At 39.8% G+C, this 27990-nt stretch overlaps 1 protein-coding gene and 1 long non-coding RNA gene across 3 annotated transcripts; one reads left to right on the top strand and one right to left on the bottom strand.

Moving 5' to 3' along the window:
• The first annotated feature begins 8 nt into the window (after nucleotides 1-8).
• On the top strand, nucleotides 9-15342 carry LOC148901208 (uncharacterized). Its single transcript, XR_016118314.1, has 3 exons — nucleotides 9-168; nucleotides 12938-13061; nucleotides 15202-15342. It is a non-coding gene; the product is annotated as an uncharacterized LOC148901208 (long non-coding RNA).
• On the bottom strand, nucleotides 1055-27416 carry tspan17 (tetraspanin 17). Of its 2 annotated transcripts, XR_016118311.1 has the most exons (9): nucleotides 26908-27416; nucleotides 18767-18817; nucleotides 15172-15318; nucleotides 13014-13184; nucleotides 12520-12645; nucleotides 11341-11385; nucleotides 6420-6536; nucleotides 4455-4603; nucleotides 1055-3970 (listed from the first exon to the last, which is right to left on the bottom strand). XR_016118311.1 is itself a non-coding variant. In XM_089020813.1 (8 exons), the coding sequence occupies exons 1-8, from the start codon at nucleotides 26989-26991 to the stop codon at nucleotides 4538-4540; spliced, it is 807 nt and encodes a 268-aa protein (XP_088876939.1). In that variant the 5' UTR covers nucleotides 26992-27415; the 3' UTR covers nucleotides 1055-4537. The 2 variants fall into 2 exon arrangements, 1 of the variants encoding a protein (XP_088876939.1); XM_089020813.1 differs by having other exon boundaries at nucleotides 1055-4603; nucleotides 26908-27415.
• Nucleotides 27417-27990: the final 574 nt, after the last annotated feature.

The raw sequence follows: 27990 nt of genomic DNA, 5'->3' as shown, positions 1-27990 counted from the left end.
ATTGAGTAGTGCTCATTGGGAAGGGATCCTTGGGGGAAGCAGTACAGAGCACTGTTAGGATTTCATCAGTCTAACAGCTTCCGAATAGACGCTGTTCCCTTGGTGGTCCAAAACTGGATGTTCTGAAGCCTTCTGCATGTGGAGAGAGGATCAAAGAGGTTGTTGGAGGTGAGTGGAGTTTTTGATGTTGCTGATCCCGCTTGTTGCAGCTACGGTGGTGGTGGGAAGTCTGCTTTTGACAATCTTCTGTTTTGCCTTCCAACACGCTCTGCCTTCACCACTGCAGCTGAGCACCCGCTGTGCCACAAAGGTGATGCTCAGGGCGCCCCCACCACACGTTCGTTGAAACTCGTCAAGGTGGTGCTCCCCAGTTCAATTCAAAATGAAAAATTAGAAGGTTTGTGTGATTTAGAGATTCCACAAATTAATGGTTTTTATTCTGTTATCTGTGTACAATCGATCAGAACAAATGTATTCATACGTAACTCATTCACTGCCAGACGATGTGCAAAAATGTGTCCCCACAGAATATTGAGTTTTAGGACTACATAAACATTCAATGCAGCATAAGAAACCTTAGACTCTCTTCTTTCATCAAAAAAAAAGAGTTAATTCCTAAATAATATGGGTCTGGAGTTATTGCAATGGAAGTGGGGGTGGTTATACAAAAAGCACTAACATGGAAAAAAGGGAAATGCTGCCCTCTTGTGGAAAAGAAAAAAAAACATTGCCAGAGGCCATGGCCAGTGCTTTATCGGCACCTAAGCATGAAAAAACAAAACCCGAACAAATTAGGGAATGGCACTCTACGTCATATTTTCAATTCCTAAATACATTTGTGAATGACAGTGAATGAGTTAATATGGTTGAGCAAAATACAGTAATCTACAGGTGCACAAAAAATATTTGGGTGCACAAAATGTTAAAAAAGCATCAGACGTAAAAGCTTGGCCAAAACAAACATGCCAATCAAACCTCTGAAAATGGAGGACATTTATTTGCTGTGGCGACCCCTGAAGGGAAAAGCCGAAAGGAAAAGAAGAAACGCTTAAGGGGGTGTTGATATAAATCCTTTAATATATGAAAGAAGCACATTTCAACACAATATACAGTGTAACAGACAATGTCCCACAGTATACAAATTCGCGGACAGGATTTATTAATAAGGCCATCACCGGAGCTGCGTTTACAAAGTTCAGTGGTTTCTGCAAAGCAAAACAAAGACGCATGCATGATAGGATGCATCTTGATGAGTGAATTTCAGATCATTTACACTTGATGACTGACACAGCGTTGAGACCTCGGAGGCCCATGTGATCGAGTGCTTTTTTTGTTGTTGACAACAATCATGCTGGTCCGGGGTGAGAAAATGGGGCTCCTTTCGGCTCGTGGGGAGGTAAAATGCACCTAAAAATGATGCTGCTGCTCCTGTTTTGAACAGTCCATTTTCTGACAGACACTTTTGTGAATAAAGTGTGGGACAACAATGGCTTCTTCGTTGCAAGATATAAACGTCAATGCCTGGAAATATAAGTAATGGAATGTTTTCATTTTTAAAAACAGGAAATAAAAAAAACAACACTTCACTTACAGCACCTAATCTATTCACATTCCTCATTTGTGCTGTGCATTGCATAAAGCTAACTTGTGGAGTGACAAGCGTGTGCTACACCTAGCTAGGTGGATGCCATTTCCCACTTATACATTCATGGGATGCATAAGGCACCTTTCATGGGAATGACTTAAATGCCCACCGGGAAAACTGAGGAAAATTAACAAGCTAGTTTATGCAAGGCCTTTATAATAAAAAGGACAATGCAGAAAGAAAGCTCTTTGGAATTTGTGGAGGTGGGCTTTAGAAAAACGCTGCTAGATTATCCATTAACCTATATGACTGGATATCTGCCATATTTAAAGGACAACCGACGTCTCCGGACAAGTTGTGTCCATAATTTGTAAAATGGCTTCAAATGACTTCTACTGAGCGTATTTTAAAAAGATTCCACCGCATATAGCTATATTTTATATTTTAAGACTTGTGCTGAATATTCCAGAAGTCTTGTTTTTGAGTTGGTGACGAGTCTTCACTCTACGTCACTGAAGGACGCCCCTAACCTAAAAAAAGACACATTGTAGCAGTCGTTCCATCACGTCAATGCATTGTGCTGTACTTTGTGGTCTGAAAACGTTGTGTGGACCAATAACAGGCAGAAGAGGGCGACAAAGCTCCATGTAAGGAATTAATCAGCCTGTGGAAACGGGCTGATTAATTCCTTACACGGCTTTGTCGCCATGTTCTGCCTTTTTTGGGTGCGACATTTCCCACCCCTGATGCCTCAAAATGACATGGAATAAATTCTTTAATCGATTGCAAACATGTATGCTTTCTTCTTCAGAACTATTTGAATCATATTCATAACTGGATGAGTAACAAGAAAGCATATTCTCCGAATCTGAAGCCATTGTTTTGATTCTCGAGCAAGGCAAGGCGTCTTGCCGTGACACCACGAACATGGGGGCGGGACCTTCTGAAACTGGCCACTTCCGGTTTCAAATTGAAGTACTTTTTAGACACTTTAAGTCATTTTTATTGGTGTTTTGCATTGACTAAAAATATCAGCCTGCGTGTTTTGGGTATTTTCAATGCTATAAAACGTTTTTCTGATGTTAGTTAGAAAACAAAAAAGTGACGTTGGTTGTCCTTTAAAAAAAGGTAAGACATCTCCAGAGTTCTTCTAAACTCTCCTACCAAAACATGGTGTGAGGAAATGGTATTTCAAACCCTGAGCAAACGCTTAGATTAAGAGCTTTTGGGAAAAAAAACTGCTCGTGACTGATTTCATTGCGCGTGAAAATCAAGCTCAAGATTAGTGATAATTTATTGAAAGTAAACACAACTGGTAAACACGTCATCTGTGTTTGATGCTCTCAATAATTCTAACATTGGCTCCAGAGGCAAAAAAGTTCAGAAGAAAAGCATTTATCAGCACTGAGGGAGATGATGTGGTGGGGTGGGTTATAGTTTGAAAACAAATAACTGACTGTGATACTAGTTCAAACGGCGGACGCGTGTAAAAATATATCCGTATGACACGGACGGGGCGCGTGGGCGCCGTTTGTGCTGTGTAAACCACTTCAGATCACACGGCGTGAAATTCCAGATGCGACTTTCCACAGGTTAAAAAGTGTTGCAGTGCCGTTCCCACAATATCAAGGTGGCTCATCTTTCATGTTTTTTTCTTTCTTATACTTGTGCATATGGCACCAACATGTTGACAGAATGCTGTATCACTTTTGCAAAGAGAAACATAAAATGTTGACAACCCACGTGGCATCATTGGTCTTCTGACAGCTGGGACGGCGGGGGGGGGCTGCTTTTCAGTTAAAACCGGCACACTCGAGACGACACGAGACATATGGCCGAGGCGCAAATAGAAACGAATAATGAGAAAAAGTCATAAATCAAGATATTGAGAAATGACACGGGCCCGGTACTGCACGAAAACCGTAATAAATCTCTTTAAAGTACAAGCAGCATTCCGATCGTATTGACAACATTCTAACGTAACATCCTAAAGTGTTCTAATCTATCCCAAACAAATTGACATGACTGCATAGATAACAAACAAATGCTGCATTGTTACAACTATGTTCATAATCCCCTGTAAACAGTTTTCCCAAATTAAAAGGGATGGTAAATTCACATTGTGCCTACCGGTATGTAAAAACGCTAATTTCTTTGAACAATAATAACGTTGAAAACTTTTGCTTGTAGGTGACTGATATGATGCGGTCAGACGAGAAAAATGGGCCACTTTGTTGCCAACCACTTGGTTTATTTTTTTTTTTAATCTCTGTACATAGCTATATGAAATAATTAAAACGCTAAAATTGTTGAAGATAGAATGAGGCATAAGACAAATGTGGTTAAAAGGGCCGAAAACCAGCAATCCTGTGTGCCTGATGGACGCTGTGAGAGAAATAAAAAGTGTGTTGGTTAAGGTGGCCCATATAGGTTCCAAAAGTGAATTCTGTGCATGAAATAAGCCCATTGTAATTCACCACGCACGGACAGCGAAATGTATTTTAAACAAGGCCAACAAAATCGATTTTCATATATGCCCTGCGGTATGGCAGGCTTGTTTGGGAAAAGAGGACAAACGCTGGAAATGAATGGCACTTTTTACATTTTGACTTGGGCTTTAAATGTACTGAAAGGGTCAGGCATGGCCATCCAGAGCTCAGGGGTCAGCAATGAGAAGATAAGAGTGATAAATCCCTTAAAATCAAAAGAAAGGGGGTAATTTTCCTATGTCGGTGTCCCCTCGGTGGCTTTTAATGTCCCATTTGACAAGCAACCATGTGCAACGTCTTGTCATTAACGCAATTGCCTGAGAAAGGGGGTAGGCAGAGAGGAACTATCAAAAAAATATAGAGATATATAGATGTGCAACCTGGCTCCGAGCAGTTACACATCAGGGCAGCGTCATAGAGTTGCAAGGGCTTCCGAGGGACTCCTCATGCCACCTCCTCTTGGTCACCAGTTGGCTTTGACAGCTTTGATGTCGCTCACCAGGTTTTGAGCCAGGCAGATTCCAAAAATCTGGGACAGGAAACCAGTAAGGAAGTGAGGGATTAAGGATAGCCATATTGGATTAAGAAAAATCTAATTAAAAAAAACCAAGACCTTTATGTTATGAGGCAGGGTTCGGAAACCTAAGGCTCGCAAGCCATATATGGGTCATTTGATGATTGCATGGGCTCGCCGATAAAACTAAATACATATTCTTGCTTTTTCGCTGTTCATTTCCTGTTTGGGATGCAGTTGGCGAAAAGCGCAATTTTGATTGGATGATACTGACCTAGGTTGACGGAAAGCGCAATTTTGATGGGATGATACTGGCCGTTCATGTTGAAACAGGTAGCCCCATTTAAATAAGCCCGATGAGTAAAAAAAAAAAATGATGAGTATCGTACACTTCATGTTGAGTGGACCGAAGGATTCGCCTTTGTGGGGAGAAAAGTTTCCCATTGTAATTTGCAAAGAAACAATACCATCGATGAAACAGTTCAATGTCAGTGGCACTTTGACAAGCCCCATGCCAACTTTTGCCAGTGTCTGAAATAATGTTTGCCTGGACGCCCGGGGCGTGCAACTTTTTTGTCGGGAGCACAACTTACAAAACGTCTCCGCCCGGGTGGCTGACAACTTTTTTGGGGAAAAAAAACATGAAGATTTTGAAATCGGAAATACAGTCAATTATTCTGATTTCGAAATCAGAAGCCTGCTTCCTGCTTCCGGACATTCCTGAGCATTATAAGGTTGTGCATTTGCGTATCGTTTTCCAAAGTAGATGCACAGAACCCCAGCCCCAGAAGAAAGATTCAAAAGAAGCTAAATAAATTTAGGACACGACAAAAGTGTTTTGAAAGGCACTTAGAAATTAAATGTATTATGATTAAAAGCTTAGTGGAAAGAGGAGTTCACGTGGCTTGTAGCAGACAACGCAACACAAACATTGCATCGTGCAACATGCCGAATAGTGTATGGACAAACGACAACTGGAGCAAAATCATCAGCAAGGGATATTTACGATAAATTAAGCAAGGGAGCATTTGTGGTAGGTGCATCCGTAGTAAAAAAAATCCTTAATACTTTGAAAAATGTTTTGTTTTTTTTGCGATTAGTCGTCTTATTGTGTGTCAAGTTGTGAAAAATGGGGCAGGCAACTTAATGGCCGGGCAGGCAACTTTTCGGAGTTGTCTACCCTGGGGGCCGCTAACTTTTTCTCATGAGTTTCAGACACTGCTTTAGCATCAATATATTTCTGCGAGAGACAGCAGAAAGCAAGTGTAAAAGCTAATGAGCTGTGTGCAGGCTAGCTAGCAGAAACTTAGCGTATGTTGACTTTCATTCCGATCGTTTGGCTGGATTTTTACCAATCATGAGGAACGGAAAACCATTCATGTTAATGGTGTGTATTATCACAAAGTTATTTTAAATAACACATTCTAACATTTTGTTGAAATCACGTGCGTACGTGTTTGTGTGCGTGTGTGTGGCTCTCATTGAAAATCATTTCTAAATATTTTACTTTTATTTGACTATTTTTTATTTTTATTTGACTCTTAGTCAAAAAGATTGCCGACCCCTGCTGTAAAGGTTTATTCAACCGTCGGTATTTTGGCACAACAGGGCAGTGACAAGACAAAATTACAGCCCCTAATGGTCACTGGTTTACCACGGGTGTTCCATTAGGACACTGCTGGCCAACCAGTAAGAGATTAAGAGCTATTTTTAATGTGTTACACACATAAACTGCACATTCACAGCAAGATGCTTGATAGCCGTAACATCACCGAACATAAATAAAATCGAAACACACAAGACACATGAAGTATTGGAACGTCACACTTACCTGCAAAAGTGCAATCCCAACAAAGGTGCCAGCAACGATAATGAGGTTGTCCTGCAGCCACTTTTCAAATTGTGCCACACAGCCTTTGGTATAGATATATTTTTGTTGATCCAACTTCTGTACAAAACAATAATTAAGATAGAAACAAATATTTGTATTGTTAAAAAAAAGCATGCAGCAAGGAAACTCAATTTGGGAGGAGAGCAGAGAGAGCAGTTTCAAGTAGATCGTCCATTACATTAAAGGACTTTTCCTTCATGGCCCCAAAATCAAAATTATTGTTCTTTACTTTTTAGTAATCCCAAAATGGCTAGTACAGTGCAAAATTATTGCCTAAGTATTTAGAAAGTTTTAAAGTTTATCCAACCATATCTTTTTACTGCTTTTACTGCTTTTTACTGTGCTTCTTGTTGTGTTCATGAACCACAATATTAGGGCTTTCTTTTTTTCATCTCTGTTAAGATTAGATGCCATAGACAAGGGCTTTATAAAATCCAAGTGTGTAATGGACAAAAAAAGCATATTCCGCGTACCGTATTTTCCAGTGTACAAGGCGCACCGGAGTATAACGCACACAATTAAAGAATGGTGTGTTTTCAAACTTTTTTCATATATAAGGTGCACTGGAGTATAAGGCTCACCTTCAATGAATGAAATCAGTTATCCGAAAATAATATCTAAATAGATTTTTAAAAAATCCAAATAAAAGGCACAACACATGAAAGTGCTACAGCAGAAGCTGGAATTACGCACTACTTCTTCTACAGGAGGAAATGGAGTCGGTGGCTACTGACAGTAGTTGCAAGACCTATTGTGGCTCAATTTTACTTCACACATAAGGCACACGGTTATATTTTGAAGGAAATGAAGGCTTTTGTGTGCGCCTTATAGACTGGAAAATACAGTACAGTGAGACGTCAACTTACAAACACCTCAATTTACAAACTTTTTGTCTTACAAACGTCAAATTTATGAAAATTAAACCTTATAATAGGCACTATTTTCATAATACACACCCACCACGGCTGGCGGAGTGATCTTCGGCGGAAGCACACGACCGAACAGCACCAGAAGTTAAGTTACCAACAGTCCTTATGGAAGGTGACTCTCCTTCCATAAGCCATCAACGACCATCAAAAAGGTAAATAAAACTTTATTTTACAGCAGTTTATTTCTTTAATTACAGTCGTCATGTAATGCGCCTCTCTTTCCAAACAGCAATTCCCTTTGACCTTCCACGTCCAACGCCAAGTGACTTTATGATACATATGATATGATGCAGTGTATTTATTTCATTACAATATAATAGCACATTTATTATACATAGAATAAGGTATGTTGTGTGTAGTTTTAAGGCTTATTTAGTTGAAAAGTATATTTTATGGAAACCCGGGAACGGATTATTCCCATTTTAATGGTTTCCTATGGGAATAACTTTTTTGAGATACACAGTTTTCGCCTTACACACGCTGTCTGCGAACCAATTAAGTTCGTAAGTTGAGGTCTCACTGTATATGTAAATGACAAGCAAGTGACATTCATCACTTTGCTGCTGTGAAATGTAAATTTCTCCACTGTGAGACTAATAAAGGCATATTCAATCCAATATCCAATCCAAGAGTAAAAAAGCACAGATATGAACAAAGATATGCAAATAGAATTATTTCTATTACAGTTGATGGGACAGTCGACGCACCAGACATCGCATCAACATTTTGTAACATGTTTTTGATGGTAAGGTTGTCCTGTCAACATGGCTGCCACAATAACATGTGACTAGATTGTTGACATGTATTGTAACAAAAGGGGCATTTTGAGTAGGCTGGAGACTATTTAACTCATTCACTACCATTCACGAATGTATTCGGGTTTTGTATTTTCATGCATGGGTGCCGATAAAGCGCTGCCAATGGCCTCTGGCAATGTTTTTTTTCTCACAAGGAAGCAGCATTTCCCTTTTTTTTCCATGTTCCAGCTTCAGCTGTTGTTAAAGTCCTATTAAAACCAATATTGCATTGTATTTTGGACAGCCGCCCTCATTTCAAGCTCATATAACTCAAGACCCATATAATTTAGTGTTAGGGCAAATCACTATACAAACACATTTTATACATCTTTTCTAGTTCCTTACATTGTTTTCTTTTTTCAGACCACCTGTCATGATGTCATTCTGTCCGTCCTTACATCTTTTTATTTTCTCAGACTTCCTTTCATGACGTCACATGCCGTCCCGTCTTTACAAAAAGCTCTCCCAACAAGCCCCTCCCTCTCTGCTCTCTTCGCTCTTCTCCCTGCCTGCACTTCCGGGAATTTTTTGTTTTTACTTTTGATTCCTGTTTCATTAATAATTACATCTGTGTAAGCTCTCAGTCGTACAGGAGTGGTCCATCGATGAGAAGGTTTCTTCAGCCGTCATCTGTACAAATTTGAAGGTTTCGGACGTCTGAAACCTTCAACCCAAGGTTTCTTCAGCCGTCATCTGTACAAATTTGAAGGTTTCAGCCGTCCAAAACCTTCAAATTTGTACAGATGACGGCTGAAGAAACCTTCTCATCGATTAATAATTACACTAACATTGAGGAATTAACTTTTTTCCTGGGTAAATCAGACAGTCTAAGGTTTCTAACAGTATATTGAATGTTTATGTAGTCCTAAAACTCAATATTCTGTAGATTCGGGAATTCAAGTGAGAATGACAAAAACCCTGGCGCTGGAGTGGAGATATTCTTGCACACGTTTGGCAGTGAATGAGTTAATGTCCAAATTATCTGAGATCTGTTGGTTTTGGATCAATTGGCTCATGTTTCCACTGTACCCACTGCTGTGTTAACTCCTAAGACAAATAGAGGATAACAGTTGCAGCCTCGGGTTTGGTAGGCATTTTTTAACCAATGAGGGAAGAAGGGAGGTCCTTTTGAGCTAACTATTTCGGTGGTCAACATTCTCAAAAGGTATTTCATTTGCAACCTCGGTCATGAGGCTGAATTCTCTGAGAGTCTCCATACACAAGCTGCCCATCGCTGATAGCACAGGCAAAACATTAGTCCCCAGGGCGTAAAAAGATACAGGGGGGGGAAATCCTACCTACTGAGCGGACAGCATTTCACTGTGCTGCAGTGTGCCTAGCAACAAGCAATTTGTTGGACTGCAATGCAGTGAATTGAAACCGTCACAACCACACAGCAATACACACACTCCTACATAAACAAATACACACACGCGCACTCAAAGCGAGTGGACTGCCAATTGCCAATTACAGAGTGCGGTAAGGCTGCACTTCAGGCTATAACGGGAGGCTAATTATACCTGCTAGAGGAACAATCTGTTATTAGGGAAGGAAGCATGCAAAAGGGCCTAGGTACCCTGCAGTTCTGATTGTCATGCCTGGGTGATGTTTTGGGCATTTCTCTTCTTTTCTTTTATTATAGATATTACGATTTTAAATCACAACCTTGACTGCACGGGTCACTGGAATCAGCTCGACGATATGAGCTTAGAAGCTTTTGATTTCCGAAAGAAAAGGACAACTCCATGCACACCATCCAGTGAAATATAAATAGATCTGAACAGAAGAATGCGGAACGCTTTAGCTCCCGAACTTTTCACCTTACGAATATTAAATTTGTGAGAATATAACGTTGGCACACGTACGAACTAGTTTTCGGCGGATAAACCAAACCACACAGCGCCACGGTGGCTGGCAGACAAGTTTTTGGCGGATGAACACCAAACCACACGGTCAAATAGCGCCACGGTGGCTGGCGGACTAGTTTTCCACACCCCCTTTGAGTGCAGACGTAGTTTCCTATAAAGTGGAGTACTTTTGCTATTATGGGACCGAAAAAGACCCCACCACAGGCTAGTGTTAAGCCGAAGAGGACACAAAAGAAAATTACGATCAAGCAGAAAAGGGAGATAAGCGAAAAACACGAATGAGGTGTACATTTGTGTGCCTTAGCGTCCCAGTACCAGTATGCTAAGTGGACCATTGCTATGTGGGGCTAAGGGTGTTTCTGTGTTGTCTAAGCAACAGTCTCAGGCAATAGAAGAGGTTGAAAAACTGTTGATTTGGATTCATGAAAAGCAGCTCGCAGGGGACATTGTGAGTGAGGGTATTGTCACCGAGAAAGCACGACAACTTCACTCGGATATCGTGAGGCAACCTAATCAACGACCATCACAAAGGTAAATAAAATATTTATTATATAGTACAGTTTATTTCTTTAATTACAGTACAATAGAACATTTATTATACATAAAATAAGGTATATTTTGTGTAGTTTTAAACTTATTTAGTAGAAAATTATGTTTTATGGCAGAGGTCTCAAACTCGCGGCCCGTGGGGCAACTGCGGCCCCCGAAAGAATAGAAGAAAGAAGCCAAAATCAGTCTGCATATCTTGAACGTGTTTGAATGCCAATGCTGTATTGAGCAAAAAGAAAATAGTAGCGGTAATCTGAAAAAGTGCCAGTAGTGTTCATGTGGCCCAGCACATTCGTCAATGTCATGTGTTATACTATTTCTGGCTACATCAATCGCACCTATGCTGTTTGCAGCAAGGTGTGACCTTTTTAATGAACTCCTTCAGCAAAGGATGTTTTATATGATACAATACATCCTAATTTATATAGCGCTTTCACAACAGCTGCAACTGTAACAAATAATAGTCAACACAAAGCAAAAATATAAACACAACAGGAACATAAAAACATGGAAGGTTGTGCAATCTTAATGACTTTCCACATGTACTCCATGATGTTTGAGTAATTATCAAAACAGTTCTGCGCAATTGATAAAATGTAGAATTCTGTTAAGAATTGTGTGTAAATTATTCTTCACGGTAACAAAACATAACTGAACATTATCGCTTATAATGATCATTCATTTTGTAAGAGAGAGCAAAACGTGTGACCGTACTTACGTCTTCACGCCGCACATCATAACCACACTGCGTGTTGACGACACCCTATTGAGGAAAAAAAATCCAAAGTGAAATCTAGAGCCAATGTTTCTCTGTTCCTTTTTCTAATTTTACTACAACCATTAAACACTGGCCTGGTTGCCCCTTTCGCTTTGGTATCAAACACATCTTCATCATGGGTTCAGTGTTTGCTGTCCCGGTATTTCACAGACTAGAAGTGTTATTATTTTTTTATTTTTTCTATTGAACCACATTTTTCTATGTTTACAGTTTAAATCCAGTGTGATGTGAAAGAAAACACCCGCATATACTAACTGATTCAGCCAATCAGAGCGTCGCTATCATTTTAACACCCGCTGATGGTGTTCTGTAAGTAGACACAGCACGTTGTTTGTCTTGTTGAATCACTCGTGCGTTTAACCTTTCTGTATCGAATGCAATTTCAGCGGAATGCTAGTCGACAACTGTCTGCGACTATGATAGTAACAAAAAAATAAATAATCACTGGTGAATACGGACTGAGATCAAATTCATGTGACAAGTTGGTAATTTCTTTACTCCGCGAAAAAAGACATTGTGATATCAAAGGGAAATACATGAACACAATGTTTAAGGATTACACGCATTGAAATGAATTCCATCTATTCATTTTTTGAACTGTTTTATCCTCACGAGCATCGCTGGAGCCCATACCAACTGTCTTTGGGCAGTTGGCCAGGGACACCCTGAACTGGTTGCCCGCTGATTGCAAGGCAGACATAGGATAACTTGACTACCGGGCCCGGCCATGCATATATATGGTTTGTTTTATTTGCGTAAAATGTCATTCTATCAGGTAGGTTTTGCTTACTTGGGGGTGTTCTAGAACGTAACCCCTCTATCATGATTCTTCATTGCAGGGTTTATTGTTTGTGCGAGGTCATACAAGATGTCATATGAGATACAAGCAAATTTCGCTATGAACATATTTTATAGTACTGTATTGACATTTTGTTATTTTGTTTGTTTTTCATAAACGCTTGATATGATAACCCATGAAGTCAATGACCATTCTTACTTAAAACCGAAATGAAATATGAACAATGTAAGTGGAAGTGAAACGCAGGACAGACGGTGTTTAACCTCAGAAGGCTCACTCTATTAAATCTATGGTGCAATAATTGGGTTTTGGCGGCTCACCACGGGGTCTTTGACACAGCAAGACAAAGGGACACCACAGCGCTCCCTGCTGTGGTTCTGTTCAGTGCAGTTGAAGTACATGTTCAAATTCCAGTCATCAGGCCCGTGAGCGCCACAGCATGACCACTAAGAAACAAATGACACAGAAATGTAACTGATAATGAGTGAACAACCAAGAGACATGGATTTTTGTTTGATCTGGTCTTGGAAAGGCTCTGAGGCAGCCTGAGTTCTGCGTGCGTAGGGTGGCAGCTCGAGGTGGCAGAGATAAGATGCTCCAGATAACAAACAACAGAGACTAATTGGCTTTGGAAAGAAATTAAGCCCATTGTTTTTACACGGGAACAAATTCGCTCTGCCACCTCTTATAATTGGATAATCACAATTACATTAACTTTGACCTGTCCCCTTTGTCCAGAACAACTACCTCCAAATAAGACTTCAGAGGAGCGGGGAATCTATGTGGACAGTGGTTTTCGGCAGCATATCCTTACATATCCCTGGGCGAAGTCAATGAGATTTTGCAAGTCGATGTCATCGCGGTAAGCCTTGATATTGTTGTTAATGAAAAAGTTCAGCTGGTCTTTGATCCAATCCTTAAAGACGAAGGCGAGAATTCCTGTGGCGAGTTCCAGGAAGAAGATCAGACCCAGGAACACGGAGAACTAAAAAAAAGGACAGTAAATGGTTTTTTGGGGGGGCTGCACAATAGTATATCAAAAAACAATATACATTGGCATCGCAATTAAATACCCGAGCAAGATGTTTATTGAAAAATAATGATTTTATCTGACTGAAATCGGATGCAACCTTAAATTAGGTCAGAGAACAGTATTTTGGAGCATCATTACCACGAAATAGTGTCAGTATATAAATGTCTCTCTCCCTTTCCTTCTACAAAGAAAAAAAATTATGACAATGAGCTAAGAATGTACAGATGAATGTTATATTTAATATAAATCGCTAGTTGTAGTTCCTAAGGCGCCCGAGTAGGCAGCTGACGGCGTGTGTTGTCATGAGCCTTGCCATCGGTTGCTTTGTGTTGTTATTGCGGCATGTGGACTGGGTGTGGATTGTTTTTCAGCATTTTATGTCACAACATTCATCAAGGAAGAGACTGCGCTTGGCCGTTGCGCCCTTTTGGCAGCACGAATATGCCAGCACCGTTTTTTAATTGGGAGGAATGTCGGTGCCATTTTAGTGTCATTGCTGGACATATCTGGGGTGATTGACTGGTGTTTTTTTTTTGCCTGTAATGGGCAGCATTTTTCACAGCCTCGGTTTGTTCAGCGGAGAGGTTGGTGCTGTGAGCTTGGAATTGAAGCGGATTTACGTGGGACAGGAGATGTGAGACACTGTTTTCGTTAATGGATCCTACGGCTTCATGTTTTAGCAAAATTTTAGCTTAAAGCAGACGTGTGCACACACTTTCAGCATGACGTCACTGATCCACTGGTGAAAATGACACTTTGATCCTCACCTCCATCATCGATAACCCTTCATAAAACAAAAAGGGTGCAGACAACTGCTTAAGATTTAATGACTGTCTTTTGTGTGGTGACATATTCATTTAGTTTTTATTTAGTTGTTTTGACTTCAAGGTGGCACCGCGAGAGTAGCTCCTAGATTTTGATTTTCAAGTGCTTAAGAATGAACGACTCTCTGTGTCTTTGTGTTGTCATATTATTTAGTTATATTTTTCTTTTGAGACGCGAGAGTAGCTGTCTTTACAGCAGCTCCTGTATTTTGTTTTTCTACTTCTTTCTTTCCTTTCCTCTTCCTTTCAAAACTTTGCTTCTGTGAAATGTAAATTTCTCCACTGTGAGTAAAAAAGGTAAATCCAATCCAATTTATTCTTTTCCATTCTTCTTGCTTCATCACTTTGCTGCTGTGAATTGGGAATTTATCCAATGTGAGACGAGTAAAGGACATCTAATCTCATCTCAAAGATTGTAAATTTTACCCCCGAATCTACATTATACAAACAGTCATCATTGGCTGATCAGATTTATGGATGATCCGAATCGGTATTTGCAGCTTAAAACAGATCCAAAAATCGACAATGGCAAACCACAGTAGTGAACACCCCTATCATATCGCACATGCTGTTCCATTTTTGTGCAGCCTGAGTCACTCCCGCTTAATTTTGTACAATTTTACAAGCAGTGCTAATCTGAGGTTCTTATTGAAGGCTCAATTTGCTTGGCAAAAGGTGCAGCCCCAAAGGAAGCATTAAATCATCCCCTTACAGTAAACTTAGGTGGAGACGGGCGAATGATTAATGTAGCAAAACCCTATTAGCCCCTCTCTTCGACGCCTGACTTACTGCTGCTAATGGAAATCGGCTTGTAGGTAATAGCTACTCAGGACTGCAGGCAGCAAGTTTGTCTGCATCAGCTGTCAGTCAAACCAGAATACATCTCCCAAAATGGAAGTGTTAATTTGGGCTGCAAAACCTTTACACACAGCAAAAAGGCAATGTTAGGATGATCGGATTCATGTTCTTTGACGTTTGGCAACGAGACAGCACGCCTTTTTTTGTTCCTCTCTTGAAGTGAGTCAAACAAAGCGACACCTGTGACTTCAGCGGCTTCTGCTGTGGGCATGAATTGCTCTTCTAAAGTAGGGCTTCACTGGTGCTTGTGTGCTTACAAATTTAAGCAGGTGCGTGTTCTCCCGCAGTGCTCCAATGCATCCTGCAAAGCCCAGCACGAACATGACCCCGCCGACAACAATGAAGAGCCATACAGGGTCGAACCCCCCAAGATCTGTGATGGATGACAGATTGGACAGCACGCCCTGAGGGAAGAGGAGGCAAATACAATATTAAGAATGATATCTCCATCGATTGAGACATGCAATCGTTTGCTTTGGGATGTCAAAGAGAAATATTCAAAGCTCAACAGATAATACTCAAAAAGTGCACCTCCACCCCAAAAAATGTGGGTTGCATTATGAATAAAATATGCTATGATTATTTCACTGCCATCTTTGTGTAACTATGACATTTATCCGGAGCGCAGTAGTGAGGTTTCTGCCAATGTTAACAAACGCATCCTTCCTCTGCACATCCTGCCCAAAGCCGGCCTTACTCCATCTTTTCCCTTTGACTAAACTCTTTTAGAGAGAATCAAGATAGATAATGAGACACAATAGTATATTTCTATTCAGAGTTGGTGGGCTGGACAGATTAACTCATTCACTGCCATTTCTGAATTTATCCGGGAATTGAAAATATGACGTGGAGCACCATTCTCAAATTTGTTCAGGTTTTGGTTTTTCTTGCACGGGGATGCCGATAAAGTGCTGGTCAGACCTCTGGCAATGTTTTTCTCTTTCACAAAGGGGCAGCATTTGCCTTTTGTACAGCCGCCCCCACTTACACCTCATATTACTGCAGACCGATATAATTTAGGAATTAACTCTTTTGTGATGAAAGAAGAGAGTCTAAGGTTTCTTTCTCTGCAATGAATGTCTATGTCGTCCTAAAACTCAATATTCTGGGGGTCCTGGAATTTGAGTGAAAATATTGAGCGGAAAAAAAATCATTGGCACCGCCCAACCCACTCGAGGACTTGCACACTGCAAGAATCCAAACAAGGCCGCGGAAAATACGACTGGACCCTCCGCACCATGTCCACCACCTTTTCCAGCTACTCCCCTCAGGCAGGCGCTACCAATCCATGCGCACCAAATCCAGCAGTCATTTAAACAGCTTCTTCACCCAAGCCATTAACTCTGTAAACAGTAACTCAAACAGAACTGTATAGTGCCTCCATTTTTCTTATGATACTAGTGCAGCGTGTTCTACCAGAGACGAAATTCCTTGTGTGTTCCACATACTTGGCAATAGAGATTATTCTGATTCTGATGACAAAAAACCCTGGCACTGGAGTGGAGACATTTTGCACATTTCTGGCAGTGAACAAGTTAAACACAGAAACATGCAAAAAACGAGGGGCGTCAGTACATTCTCTGAAAATCACTGGAGAGAATTACAGGTATGTGATTTTTTTTTTCAAATGGTTAAGAGCCATACAATGTATTTATCCCTTAACTTTTTAATGCACTGTCATGACCACTATCCCTGAAATGGTGAATTTAATTACGGTAAAGTCACGTTATATCGATATTCTCAGGAGTCGGAAAAAATATCGATATAACCGGACTATCGATATATCCGATCCTGCGGCATGTAAATTTTCTCCTTGCGTTCATAGAAATAGTATCGTAACAAGCAGTACTATCGATATAACCGATATCGATATAACGAGATTTTACTGTATATAATTTAATTATAGAATTTAGTATGAAGTAAATTTATTCTGTTGATATAGTTCAAGAAAAGTCAGGAGAAGATGAACGTGGCATTGGTCTTTGGTTTTGTTTGAATTGTGTCCCCCCCCCCCCCCCCCCCAAAAAAAAAGGGGGGCGTGGGGGGAGATCTGATAGGTCCCACTGTTAGGGTCACCAAAAAGTTTCTTATGGCTATTTTCCTTTATTTCATTCATTTCCATCATCTTTATTATTATCATTCTTACATGAAGATGATAATGCTTTTTACTATTGTGTTTTAAGCTAAGATTGCCTTCTGGAGTTAAAAAAAAATTCCAATAGCTAAATGCCGTTGTGATGAGAATAATTATTTCAGTCCCGAGACGATAACCAACCATTATTCCAATCCAGTACTTGCCTTTAATTATTCAGGCCTAATCTCTTTAAATTATTGAAGCGTTTCTACCAAAAGACTCGGGTGCAGGCCATTTGCACAGTTCAGGACCACACGGTACTAATCAGAACGAACAACCACAAATACATAGTATTTAAGGGAACGGGCGTGTATAATTTCAAGATAATTAATGTATGTGTTCACTTGTAAACAGCATTGAAGATGTTTTAAAATGTTTTTACTGATCCCCTGATAATGAGGTTAATGACACGACGTGCCCTTTTTATGCTCCACTGTTTACACTGTTTTACACTGATACAAATAGAATTGTGAGATTCGGGAGGTTTTCCAAAGATCCCATAATTTGACACCAACTCTGAGTACACTTTAATACCGAAAGAGTAGATGCCATGTTCCTGCGCTGCTTCTCCAAGACTTGTTTTTGTCCATAAATTTGCCGCACTTCAAAAGTATTGGAACAATAAACATGAACTTAAAAAAAGGATTGAGAACAGAAAAACTAGACATAAATCATTTGTTTGTTATCATGACAAAAATCAATAATGATAATTAATGAATGTGTTCACTTGTAAACAGCATTGAGTACTTCCGCCTTCAGGAAGGCGGAAGTAGTCGCCGAAACATGTCAGCTATTTGAAAACCTACACTGTCTGTAAGTAAAGAATCTGCTTACAATTAATGAATAGTGTTAAGCAGATTCCTTCCTTACAGACAGTGTATTGTAGGTGTTCAAATACCTGACTACTGACTAATTAATGAATAGGTTTCTTCAGCCGTCATATGTACTTCTTTGAAGGTGTCGGACGTTTCGCTCCTAATCCGAGAAGCGTCGTCAGCGAACTAATTTTTTTGTTGTTAGCTCTGGCCACACTAACTAGAACTAACTCTCATGGCTTGGCACTTAAGTAACATGGAGAAAGGTTTTAATCGTGGGTTGAAAACATTGAAATGAGATCATGTCTTGCCATGTCTTTCCTTCAATGTCATGTGAATGGCTTTTGTCATTTGAATCCAACACGTTTTAGACTTTCAAAGGGCACACTTGTTTTCTTTATTTATTTACTAGCCTATTGATTTACTTACCAATTGATTTACTTACTTACACATTTATTTACTTACCTATTCATTTACTTATTTACATATCCACTTATGTCTGCATTTATTTATTTGTTTATTTATTTGTTTGTTTATTTGTTTGTTTATTTATTCACCAGCTCCTCCTGCCCCGTTGGCACAGTGAGGCAGAACCGATGACATCAGATCTTTGTGATGAGCTAAACTTATATAATGTATACCATCTATCACATGAGACGCAAAGGCTGATAGTGCAGACATTTGGTATATAAATAAAATATTCAGTCGAATAGGACACAACCATGTAACAAACCACATTGGCTAGGCACACGCTCCAATAATTTGGCTGACATTAAACATGGGTGTGTTAAAAATAAACACGATCTTCTCATTTGCTTTTTTTGCATGTTGTATTAAAATATTGGAAGAATGCAAGTTATGCTTGTGAGCACTGCGTGTTCATAAGCGTGTGTTGTAACGTACCTTCTCCGCCCATGCCCACAGGCCTATGGCCAGGAATGCTGCTCCCAGTAACTGGAAAACAAAAGAGCACAGAAAGCAGGGCTCCGTCAAAACAAAAGAACAACAATGTAACAGATACATTATACAATAACCAGATAAAAACAATTACAAGTCTGTCCACAGGCATGCAAAAGCATGCAATGTCTCGATATGGGAATTGATCCCACCGTAAATAGCTAAATCTGGAAAACTGGTTTTTAGAGGTTCCAAAAAGAACAAGCATGATCTGTGGACAGACAATTACTAATTCATTCCTCCAGGCCACTTATAAGACTGAAGATGCTTAAATCCAGAAGATTAGGAAAAACATCTTTCCATTATGAGCTTCCTGTCCTTGTGAGGGGTGTAAGCAGGGGCATATACTGTATTTGGGATGCGGAGGGGAAAAAGAAACTACTACAGATTTTTTTATATTGCAACGAACAAAACAACACAATAGAAAATGATGTTGTCGTTATGATTTTAATCTAATCATGTAGCGGCTCATTAGATTATAATTGACGGCATTCCCTGTTGGTGCTCGGGAATCATTATTTCAAATACAATTGTACTTTGTCAACTGAGTTTGTCAAGTTACGAGCCGTCACACAACAAAAATTTTATTTGCAATTTGTATACTCGGCACGGCAGCCAATCAGAAGCCTGTTTCGTGCTTCGGACTATACCGTGACTGTAAAGTGTACTTGCAGTTTCGAAAGGCGCTTAGAAAGAACAGTCCACATGGCTTTTAGCAGACAACGCAAACATTGCATTGTGCACCATGACGACAACTGGAGCAAAATCTTCAGCAAGGGATATTTACCATAAATTTAGCACTGGTAATTGTCTTAAACCAGATTCACATGGCATGATTATGAGCCTAGATTTCATCCCATTCTGACAATGTGGTATTCAACATGTTTTGCGTGATTGCCTCCCCGAGACAAACAAGATAGCAACCTATTTACAGTTTTTCTTTCTATTATATTCTTGTTCATTAATTAGTAGAATATGAAAGGTGCCAAGCTTAACAGTAGGCATTTAGTATTTTGCACATTTAGTATTTGAACAGCTAATAAGTAGTGATGTGATCCTCAAATGATAGCACTCAATTCAATCTGTCCACCATTCAGAGGTGAATTATCTACACATACAGACACTCCCCAATTTACGAACGAGTTACATTCCGAACGGTCGTTCATAAAGTGAATTTGTTTGTAAATTGCTTCAGTGCTATATTTTGGATGAAATATATTTCAGGCTTATGTAAGTATGTTTAAGGGTTATATCAATGTATTTAAGGCTTGTAGAAGTAACCTGTATTGGTTTGTACTGAAAAATAATCATTTCATAAAATATATGCTCTATTAAGATATGTACATGTACAACTTACTACAAAAATGTTCATAGGTACCGTTGTTCGTAACTCGAATGTTCATAAGTAGGGGAGCGTCTGTATAGTAATGGGGCATTTCTACCAAGGACCCGAGCTAAAAAGGGGGACAGACACCACCCATGGGGAGTGAGACGAGGATTTTTTTTTTAAAATACAGTAAAGTCTTGTTATATCGATATTCAAGGGAGTCCGAAAAAATATCGATATAACCGGGACTATCGATATATCCGACCCTGTTTGCATGTAATTTTCTCCGTGCGTGCATAGAAATAGTATCGATATAACCGGGACTATCGATATATCCGATATCGATATAACGAGACTTTACTGTATCTGCAATGCAATTTAACTCACTCTCATTTTTCCTCATAAAAAGTCATAATTTCATGTATATATCCCATTTTCTTGGAAAAACACACAAAAAAATCTAAACTATTGGTTTGGGTGTTTCAATCTAATATTTTGCTCCTGAAAATAACTATCAAAGCAAACTGCAGATTCATGCTTAATCAAGCTCAAAGGTTCGGCATAATGGATTTTAAAAATAAACAAAAATGGCTGCCACTGATGTGAAGCTATGTGTCCTGAATTGTACATCACAAAAAATGACAAATTAGACAATATCTACACTCCCAAAAAACTAACAGGTCAACTTAAACCTTTATGTCCATGTATGTCCACATTTTTGGCGGTCAAGACAACAATGCTAAATTTTGGACTATGATCCTCATATACAGACACCATTTTTCTCATCTACTAGATCATGTAAAAATGTAATTCTTTAGTTTTGACACTCATCACATCGCAATGAGCCTACATATAAAAGAAAAATAGAGATAAAAAGGCATGTGCTGCAAGAGTTTGGGTCGTCTGAGGATAATCTGTTGATGATAGATGCATGTGCATGAATCATAATCTATGTATGGTGATGAAGCGGAATTGCTACTTGCGGAAAGAAGTGCTTTTTGTTGCATGACTCAAGATCATGACTCATCATAATACAAATATAAATAAAGATTGAGGCATTCCGGTCTTTTCTCAGTCACCGATGATTTTATGTTGAGTTCAGTTCTCACTAAATGACGGTGTGAATGTGTGCGGAAATGATTCTGCTTCTGTATTTCCCCTGTGACTAAATGGCAACCGGGGCAGGATGTCATCTTTGCCTCGTCTCTAACTTTCAATGACCCTGACCAGGAAAAGCACAGTGAAAAACGACTGGAAAGATGGTCTCTTCTTTAAATGAGCATTGTTCTGGTAAAGCATCACTAAAAAAATTCCTGACTCATCCAGAGGATGATGACATCCAGTGACTCAATATAAATAAACAGAAAAACTACATAATAATAATACAGTAAAGTCTCGTTATATCGATATTCAAGGGAGTCCGAAAAAATATCGATATAACCGGGACTATCGATATATCCGACCCTGTTTGCATGTAATTTTCTCTGTGCGTGCATAGAAATAGTATCGATATAACCGGGACTATCGATATATCAGATATCAATATAACGAGACTTGACTGTAATACATTTAATTTCAAGCAGCAATTAATTTGCATGTAGTTGATGGTACTGTCGGGTTTTGAAATACTGAGATGCCAATGCCTTTGAATTTGTGAATGTGTTATTTCACAGCGAATCGTCCATGGCGAGATTACACAGGAAAACAATGTGTGGTGACCCCTGCTGATTTTCTGAAACAAATCAGCTTACACGTTAGCAAACAATAAATGCAGGCTGCATTTATTGTAATGGTTGCGTTTATGTTTGGAGAACGGCTTCACTCTCTCTCTTTCTGTAAACCCCCCCAACCCCCCCTCACTGCTGCATTCTTGACCAATCACGTGGCTTTAACCGACAACTGGGGGCGGGGAATAGAGGACGGAAAACAAGCCGGCTGCCATTTTGTTGTTAGAAGAACGGGCTCATTCGCGAACGACACATCACTCATTGAGGCAGTTCCGTGTGTATCCCGAAAAACGTTTGTATGCCAAGGTAAAATTTTCATAAATTTAACAGGTATCACTGTACTTTAGTGAAGTGTTCAAAATTTACTCAACATATTTTTTTCATAACAATGTACTCATGCTATTTTATTTTTTCATGTATTCATTTTTTTATCAATCATCGTCCTCAAATCCAGCAAAGTCCTAATCTTCTCTCCAAAAATGATCATCTGGGCAAGTTTACAATGAAACACACAAGGTTGCTTCGCTGTATTGTGAGTCATTCCCGTTGCGGTGCGGCGACTCAGAAATGTTGCCAGCTTTTGCGTAAACTGGAGCAACCGTACAAGCAGTCAAGTAAACCCAAGTATGCACAATCCATTCACAAATTGTGGCATAACTCCCCCAAAGGATGTTTTTCACCCTTATGCCATCGCTCCCATGCTGCTCACAACTTCACTTTGGCCGGTTTTGTCTGTTACCTTGGCAACTAAACAAAGCAGTAAATGCACTCCACACGGCAAATTGTGCATATCTCTACCGTGCTGGTTTCCTTGTTGATCACCACAATGTCTATGTTGGTGATGTATTTCAAAATGTAAAGCACCCCTGTCTCTCATCCCACGCTGTAGCCCACTGGTGTCAAGGTCAAGGACCAGGGGCCAAATCTGGCCCGCCACATCATTTTGTTCGGCCCGCGAAATCAAACTTGTAAAATTCCTTAATGATTGCTAAAGTCCGAAGCAAAATTTGCAATTGTCGCATGTAAACCACAATAACAGTCATTATTCTTGACTTCTGATTTGAAAACTAGTCACTCATCAGTGTGTTTTGCGCTCTTTACAGTATCAAAGTCAAAAGTCAAGGTCAGCTTTATTGTCAAATATGCTAATATGCATGACATACAGCACAGATGAAATTACTGTCCTCTCGGACCTAGCATGCAAGGCACTATGTATTATGTGGAGGGGCTAAAACATTCTAATGGCTTCCCCGAATTCATAACGGCCCACAAGAGGAAACCAAAACTACAATGTGGCCCGCAGCACAGTTGACCTTGGGGTCAACTGTCCAGAGCAATGGAAAGTGTGGAAAAGAGGTGAAGAAGCGGGTCCAGGCAGGCTGGAGCGTCTGGAGAAAAATGTCAGGTATGATGTGTGATCGAAGGGTTTCAGTTAGGCTGAAAGGAAAAGTGTATAAAACGGTGGTGAGACCAGCCATGATATTTGGACTGGAGACAGTGTCACAAGACAAGAGAAGACAGGAAGCAGGGCTGAAGATATTGAGGTTTTCTTTGGGAGTGACCAGGTTGGATATGATCAGGAATGAGTACATTCGAGGGACAACTCATATTAGAGGCTTTGGAGAGAAAGTCAGAGAGGCCAGACTGAGATGGTTTGGACATGTCCAGAGGAGAGAGAGTGACTATATTGGGAGAAGGATGCTGAATCTTGAACTGCCAGGCAGGAGACCGAGAAGAAGACCGAAGAGGAGGTTCATGGATGTGGTCAAAGAGGACATGAAGGTAGCTGGTGTGAGGGGAGAGGATGAACAAAACCGGGATAGATGGAGGACATTGATTGGCTGTGGCGACCCCTGAGGGGAAAAGCCGAAAGGAAAAGAAGAAGATTCAAAGAGATTGGAGTTCAGTGCATACACAAGGCGACTCATCATTAGGTGGCCCATTCATTTTGTAAAAAATGTTAATACGTTTTTGTGTATCTTATGGTTGTGAAAATACAGTAGCTGGATCATCACAGAGATTAACTCATTGACTGAGAGACGATGTGCAAAAATGTGTCCACTCCAGTGCCAAGGTTGTTGTCATTGTCACTCAAATTCCAGGACCCGAATGATATTGAGTTTTAGGACTACATAAATATTTAATGTAGCGTAAATCATCAGAAAAAAAGACTTAATTCTTAAATTATATGGTTCTGGAGTTATCTGAGCTTGAAATTGGGGCGGCTGTACAAAATACAATGCAATTCAATACATACATATTGATTTATATAGCGCTTTAACAGCTGTAGCTGGAACAAAGCGCTAAAATGGAACAAAGGGAAATGCAGCTCCTTTGTGGAAAGGAAAAAAATTGCCAGAGGCCATGGCCAGCGCTTTAGCGACACCCACACAATAAACAACAACCGAACAAATTCGGGAATGGCGCTCTAAGTCATATTTTCAATTCCCGAATAAATTTTTGAATGGTAGTGAATGAGTTGAATAGATATATTGTTACACCACTACATCCCTATTACATGCCAACTGGCGTAAAATTCTTGATGAAAAATTAGAATGAATGTCCACCAACTGAATTTCCACATGACCCGTTATGAATTTTTGGTGCCAAATAGGCACGTGCACCGATGGTTAATCCTGGCTAATAAACACACCACCTCCATCCAGGCGACTCAGCAATCTGGTTAGAGATTAACACGCTCTTAATTACAGAATGCAGAGTATCCAAACATTTCAGCAGCTCAAGCAGAAAATGTGATTAATTATGTGTATGTGATAAATGTGTCTATTCTGAGGAACGACAGAATATGTTTTGTTCCTAGGCGAGAGAATGCCTGGCTGTCAAACATGCCTAGGCAATGGATGAATCTTGAGTCAAAAACATTTTATTCCTCATGATGGGTTGATTTGAAGAGAATAAACCCCATTGCTGTCTATTCAACAATGTGCTGGCTTGTCTGACAAGACCTGTTTCACAGCTCATGCAAGAAGAAACCATGGCGCTTACCAACAGGAGTGAGAAAAAAAACAATGATTTGTTTAACTAAGAGTGCACATACAGGATTTTTAGTTTGGCTCAAGTGCCAAACCAGACAAAAAAGAGCCTCTATACATTAGTCTGATGACTAAATGCTTCTAATTTAAATACTCAGGGTCGATTGAATTAAAATTGAAATATCGATACCTAAGTTTAGGAAGGCTTGAGCTCACAAACGTTTCGCCTCACGAACATTACATTCGCGAGCATATAGTCTTGGCTGACGAACTCGTTTTTGGCAGACGAACCAAACCACACGGCGCCACGGTGGCTGGCAGACTAGTTTTCGGCGGTTGAACACCAAACCACACGGTCGAACAGCGCCACGGTGGCTGGCGGACTCGTTTTCGTCACTCCTTTCTTTGAGTGTGGATGTGGTTTGTTATCGAGTGGAGTACTTTTGCTATTATGGGACTGAAAAAGACCCCATCACATTGTAGTGTTAAGCCGAAGAGGACAGAAAAGAAAATTACGGTCGAGCAGAAGATGGAGATCATCGAACACGAACGAGGTGTGCATTTGTGTGACTTAGCGTCCCAGTACCAGTATGCTAAGTCGGCCATTGCTACGTGTGGCTAAGGGTGTTTCTGTGTTGTCTAAGCAACTGTCTCAGGCAATAGAAGAGGTTGAAGAACTGTTTATTTGGATTAACGAAAAGCAGCTAACAGGGGACAGTGTCAGTGTGGGTATTATCGCTGAGAAAGCACGGCAACTTCACTCAGATATCATCAAGAGGCAACTACATCAACGACCATCACCAAGGTAAATAAAACGACTGTATTATACAGTAGTGTATTTCTTGAATCACAATACAATAGCACATTTATTATACATAAAAGAAAGTATATTTTGTGTAGTTTTAAGGCTTATTTAGAAAAGTATGTTTTATGAGAATCTGGGAACAGATTATTCTAATTTTTAATGGTTCTTATTGGAAATAAATGTTTGGCAGACAAACTTTTCGCCTTACACGCACTTTCTGTGAACCAATTATGTTCGTGAGCTGAGGTATCACTGTAACTGGTAACATGAAACTCACGTCATCTCTGATTTGTACCATATATCTGCATTACTATCCCTCAATGTGGGCATTTGAAGGTGGTGAGGAAATTATGAGAATAAGGAAGACATTTGCAAATTTGGGTAATGGGACCAGACACAGGCGGAATATATGAGCCGTGACAGCCAATCATTGATTCCCCCTAGTCATTGTTCTCACCATCACTCTTTATGCATTTATGAGTGTGGAAGTTAGAGAAAAAAATGCTGTGCTACAGGCCAGGCCTGGTCATCTCCAAACATGCGTGTATGCGTGTGAATGTGAGTGTGCATGAAGACCCACAGATCAAACCCAGCCATTATACTACTAATCGCACTGGGGCCCATGCAGATGGTTGAAGAGAGAAACTTTGCTGCTATGTGGCAGTGGTTGGTTGTAAAGATGACGTGGACAGATGCTTGCACAATGTAGATGAAACTTGCGCCATGCCTAAAAACAACAGTGACAATACTTGAGTGGCATATCCGCCAGTTGTTTTAGAACTCAGATTCTCCCATTTTTTTATATGACATTTGGGTTGATGAAGAAATCATTTATGATCAGCGCTTTGTTTCTCAATGTTGGGCAAATCATGACATGTTCAGAAATGACAGAAAGAGACAAAGGGACAGAAAGATTAAAAAACGAAGTATTCAAATATCAGTGTTTTGCTTTTTACATCATCTTGTGAATAAAGATATGAAGTTAGTCATAGTAACAAAACAAGAAAACGAAAAAAAAATCCATTTGACAATTAATTGAAAAAGATACATTAAAAAGAATGTATATTCACATAACAGTGGTGGACATTCAAGAGCATTTTGTTATAACTTCATGGCAAACGTTAAGCTATTTTAGCTCATTTCGAATCACTTAAAGCCACTTAAAATGTAACAATAAACGTGACACTACATGTTTAAATACACCATAAATTCAATTGAAGAGCACGTTTACTTACCCAGAATAGAATATTGAATCCAAATAGGAAGTATTTGACGCAGCAGCTGACTTCTGCTTCTTTATATTTGTATTTTCTGTTCATTCTTCCAAAGATAGGTGCTAACGAGCGAGCTAATGAACTACCAGGGTCGCTGTTGATAAACTAGAACAAAACCGCAGTTGATAAACACCTGAAGTGACGGTTAACTCGCTCCATAAGAAAACAAAATAGGGTTTATACTACACCAGCAAGACTCAGAAGTTACGACCATAACTAGGTTTCCTCGTCGTTTGGACTGTTAGCATGCTAGGCTAGCTAGCACACAACTTTCCCCATTAGCGTTACATCCTCAAAAACAACAACAAATACGAGTCCGTGTAGGGTTATACGCTTTGCGCCAAATCTCCATTTACACGCATCAACTCTCGTAAGGTTAAAAAACAAAATGCCGTGTTCAAATAGTTTCCCTTTTGCGATGAGTAAGGGTTAGACAACACCCATACGTCATCATCTGTCGTCAATGCTGGAGTGACCGACGTAAACAGACTTAAGGGTGACAGTTCTGTACACCTTTATTAAAAAAAGTTTCACCTTTGTCACAAAAAGATTATAACTGTCGCTTTTGCTTCTTCTTAAATTGTGTTGACACGTGGATTTCTGATTTTCATTTTTTTCCCTGCAATGTATACAACGCACGTACTAGACTAGAGTGTTTCTCAAATGTCACACTGGCACCTTGGGGTTTTCTTTTGTTGCATAGATGTTGCTAACAATAAAAAGTGTTTTGTTTTAAAAGTAGTCTGTGACAAAAAAAAAATGTTTTGCGTGTTGTCTTTTGATGTCACTTTTTTCAGATGATATTGTACCTTCGATGATAATAATACATTTCATTTATAAGCGCCTTACAAAGGACACACCCAAATATCAGTACAAGTATATGGTCCATCACATTAACGCCCATTTTTTATGTAGTCATGGGATAATATATCATTAATTATATAACATGGGTCATGCCTTATTTTACAGAAGGTTGACATGTTTACTGTAAGCAATGGATACCCAAAGAGACAACTCAGACAATCACACATTTGGTACATCATC

Source organism: Hippocampus bargibanti, linkage group LG02 (assembly GCF_051943395.1).
Source record: "Hippocampus bargibanti isolate YZ-2025 linkage group LG02, ASM5194339v1, whole genome shotgun sequence".
NCBI classification, from domain to species: Eukaryota; Metazoa; Chordata; class Actinopteri; order Syngnathiformes; family Syngnathidae; genus Hippocampus; species Hippocampus bargibanti.
Note: the sequence above shows the minus strand (reverse complement) of the source record. Positions and strands in the feature narration are given on the sequence as shown.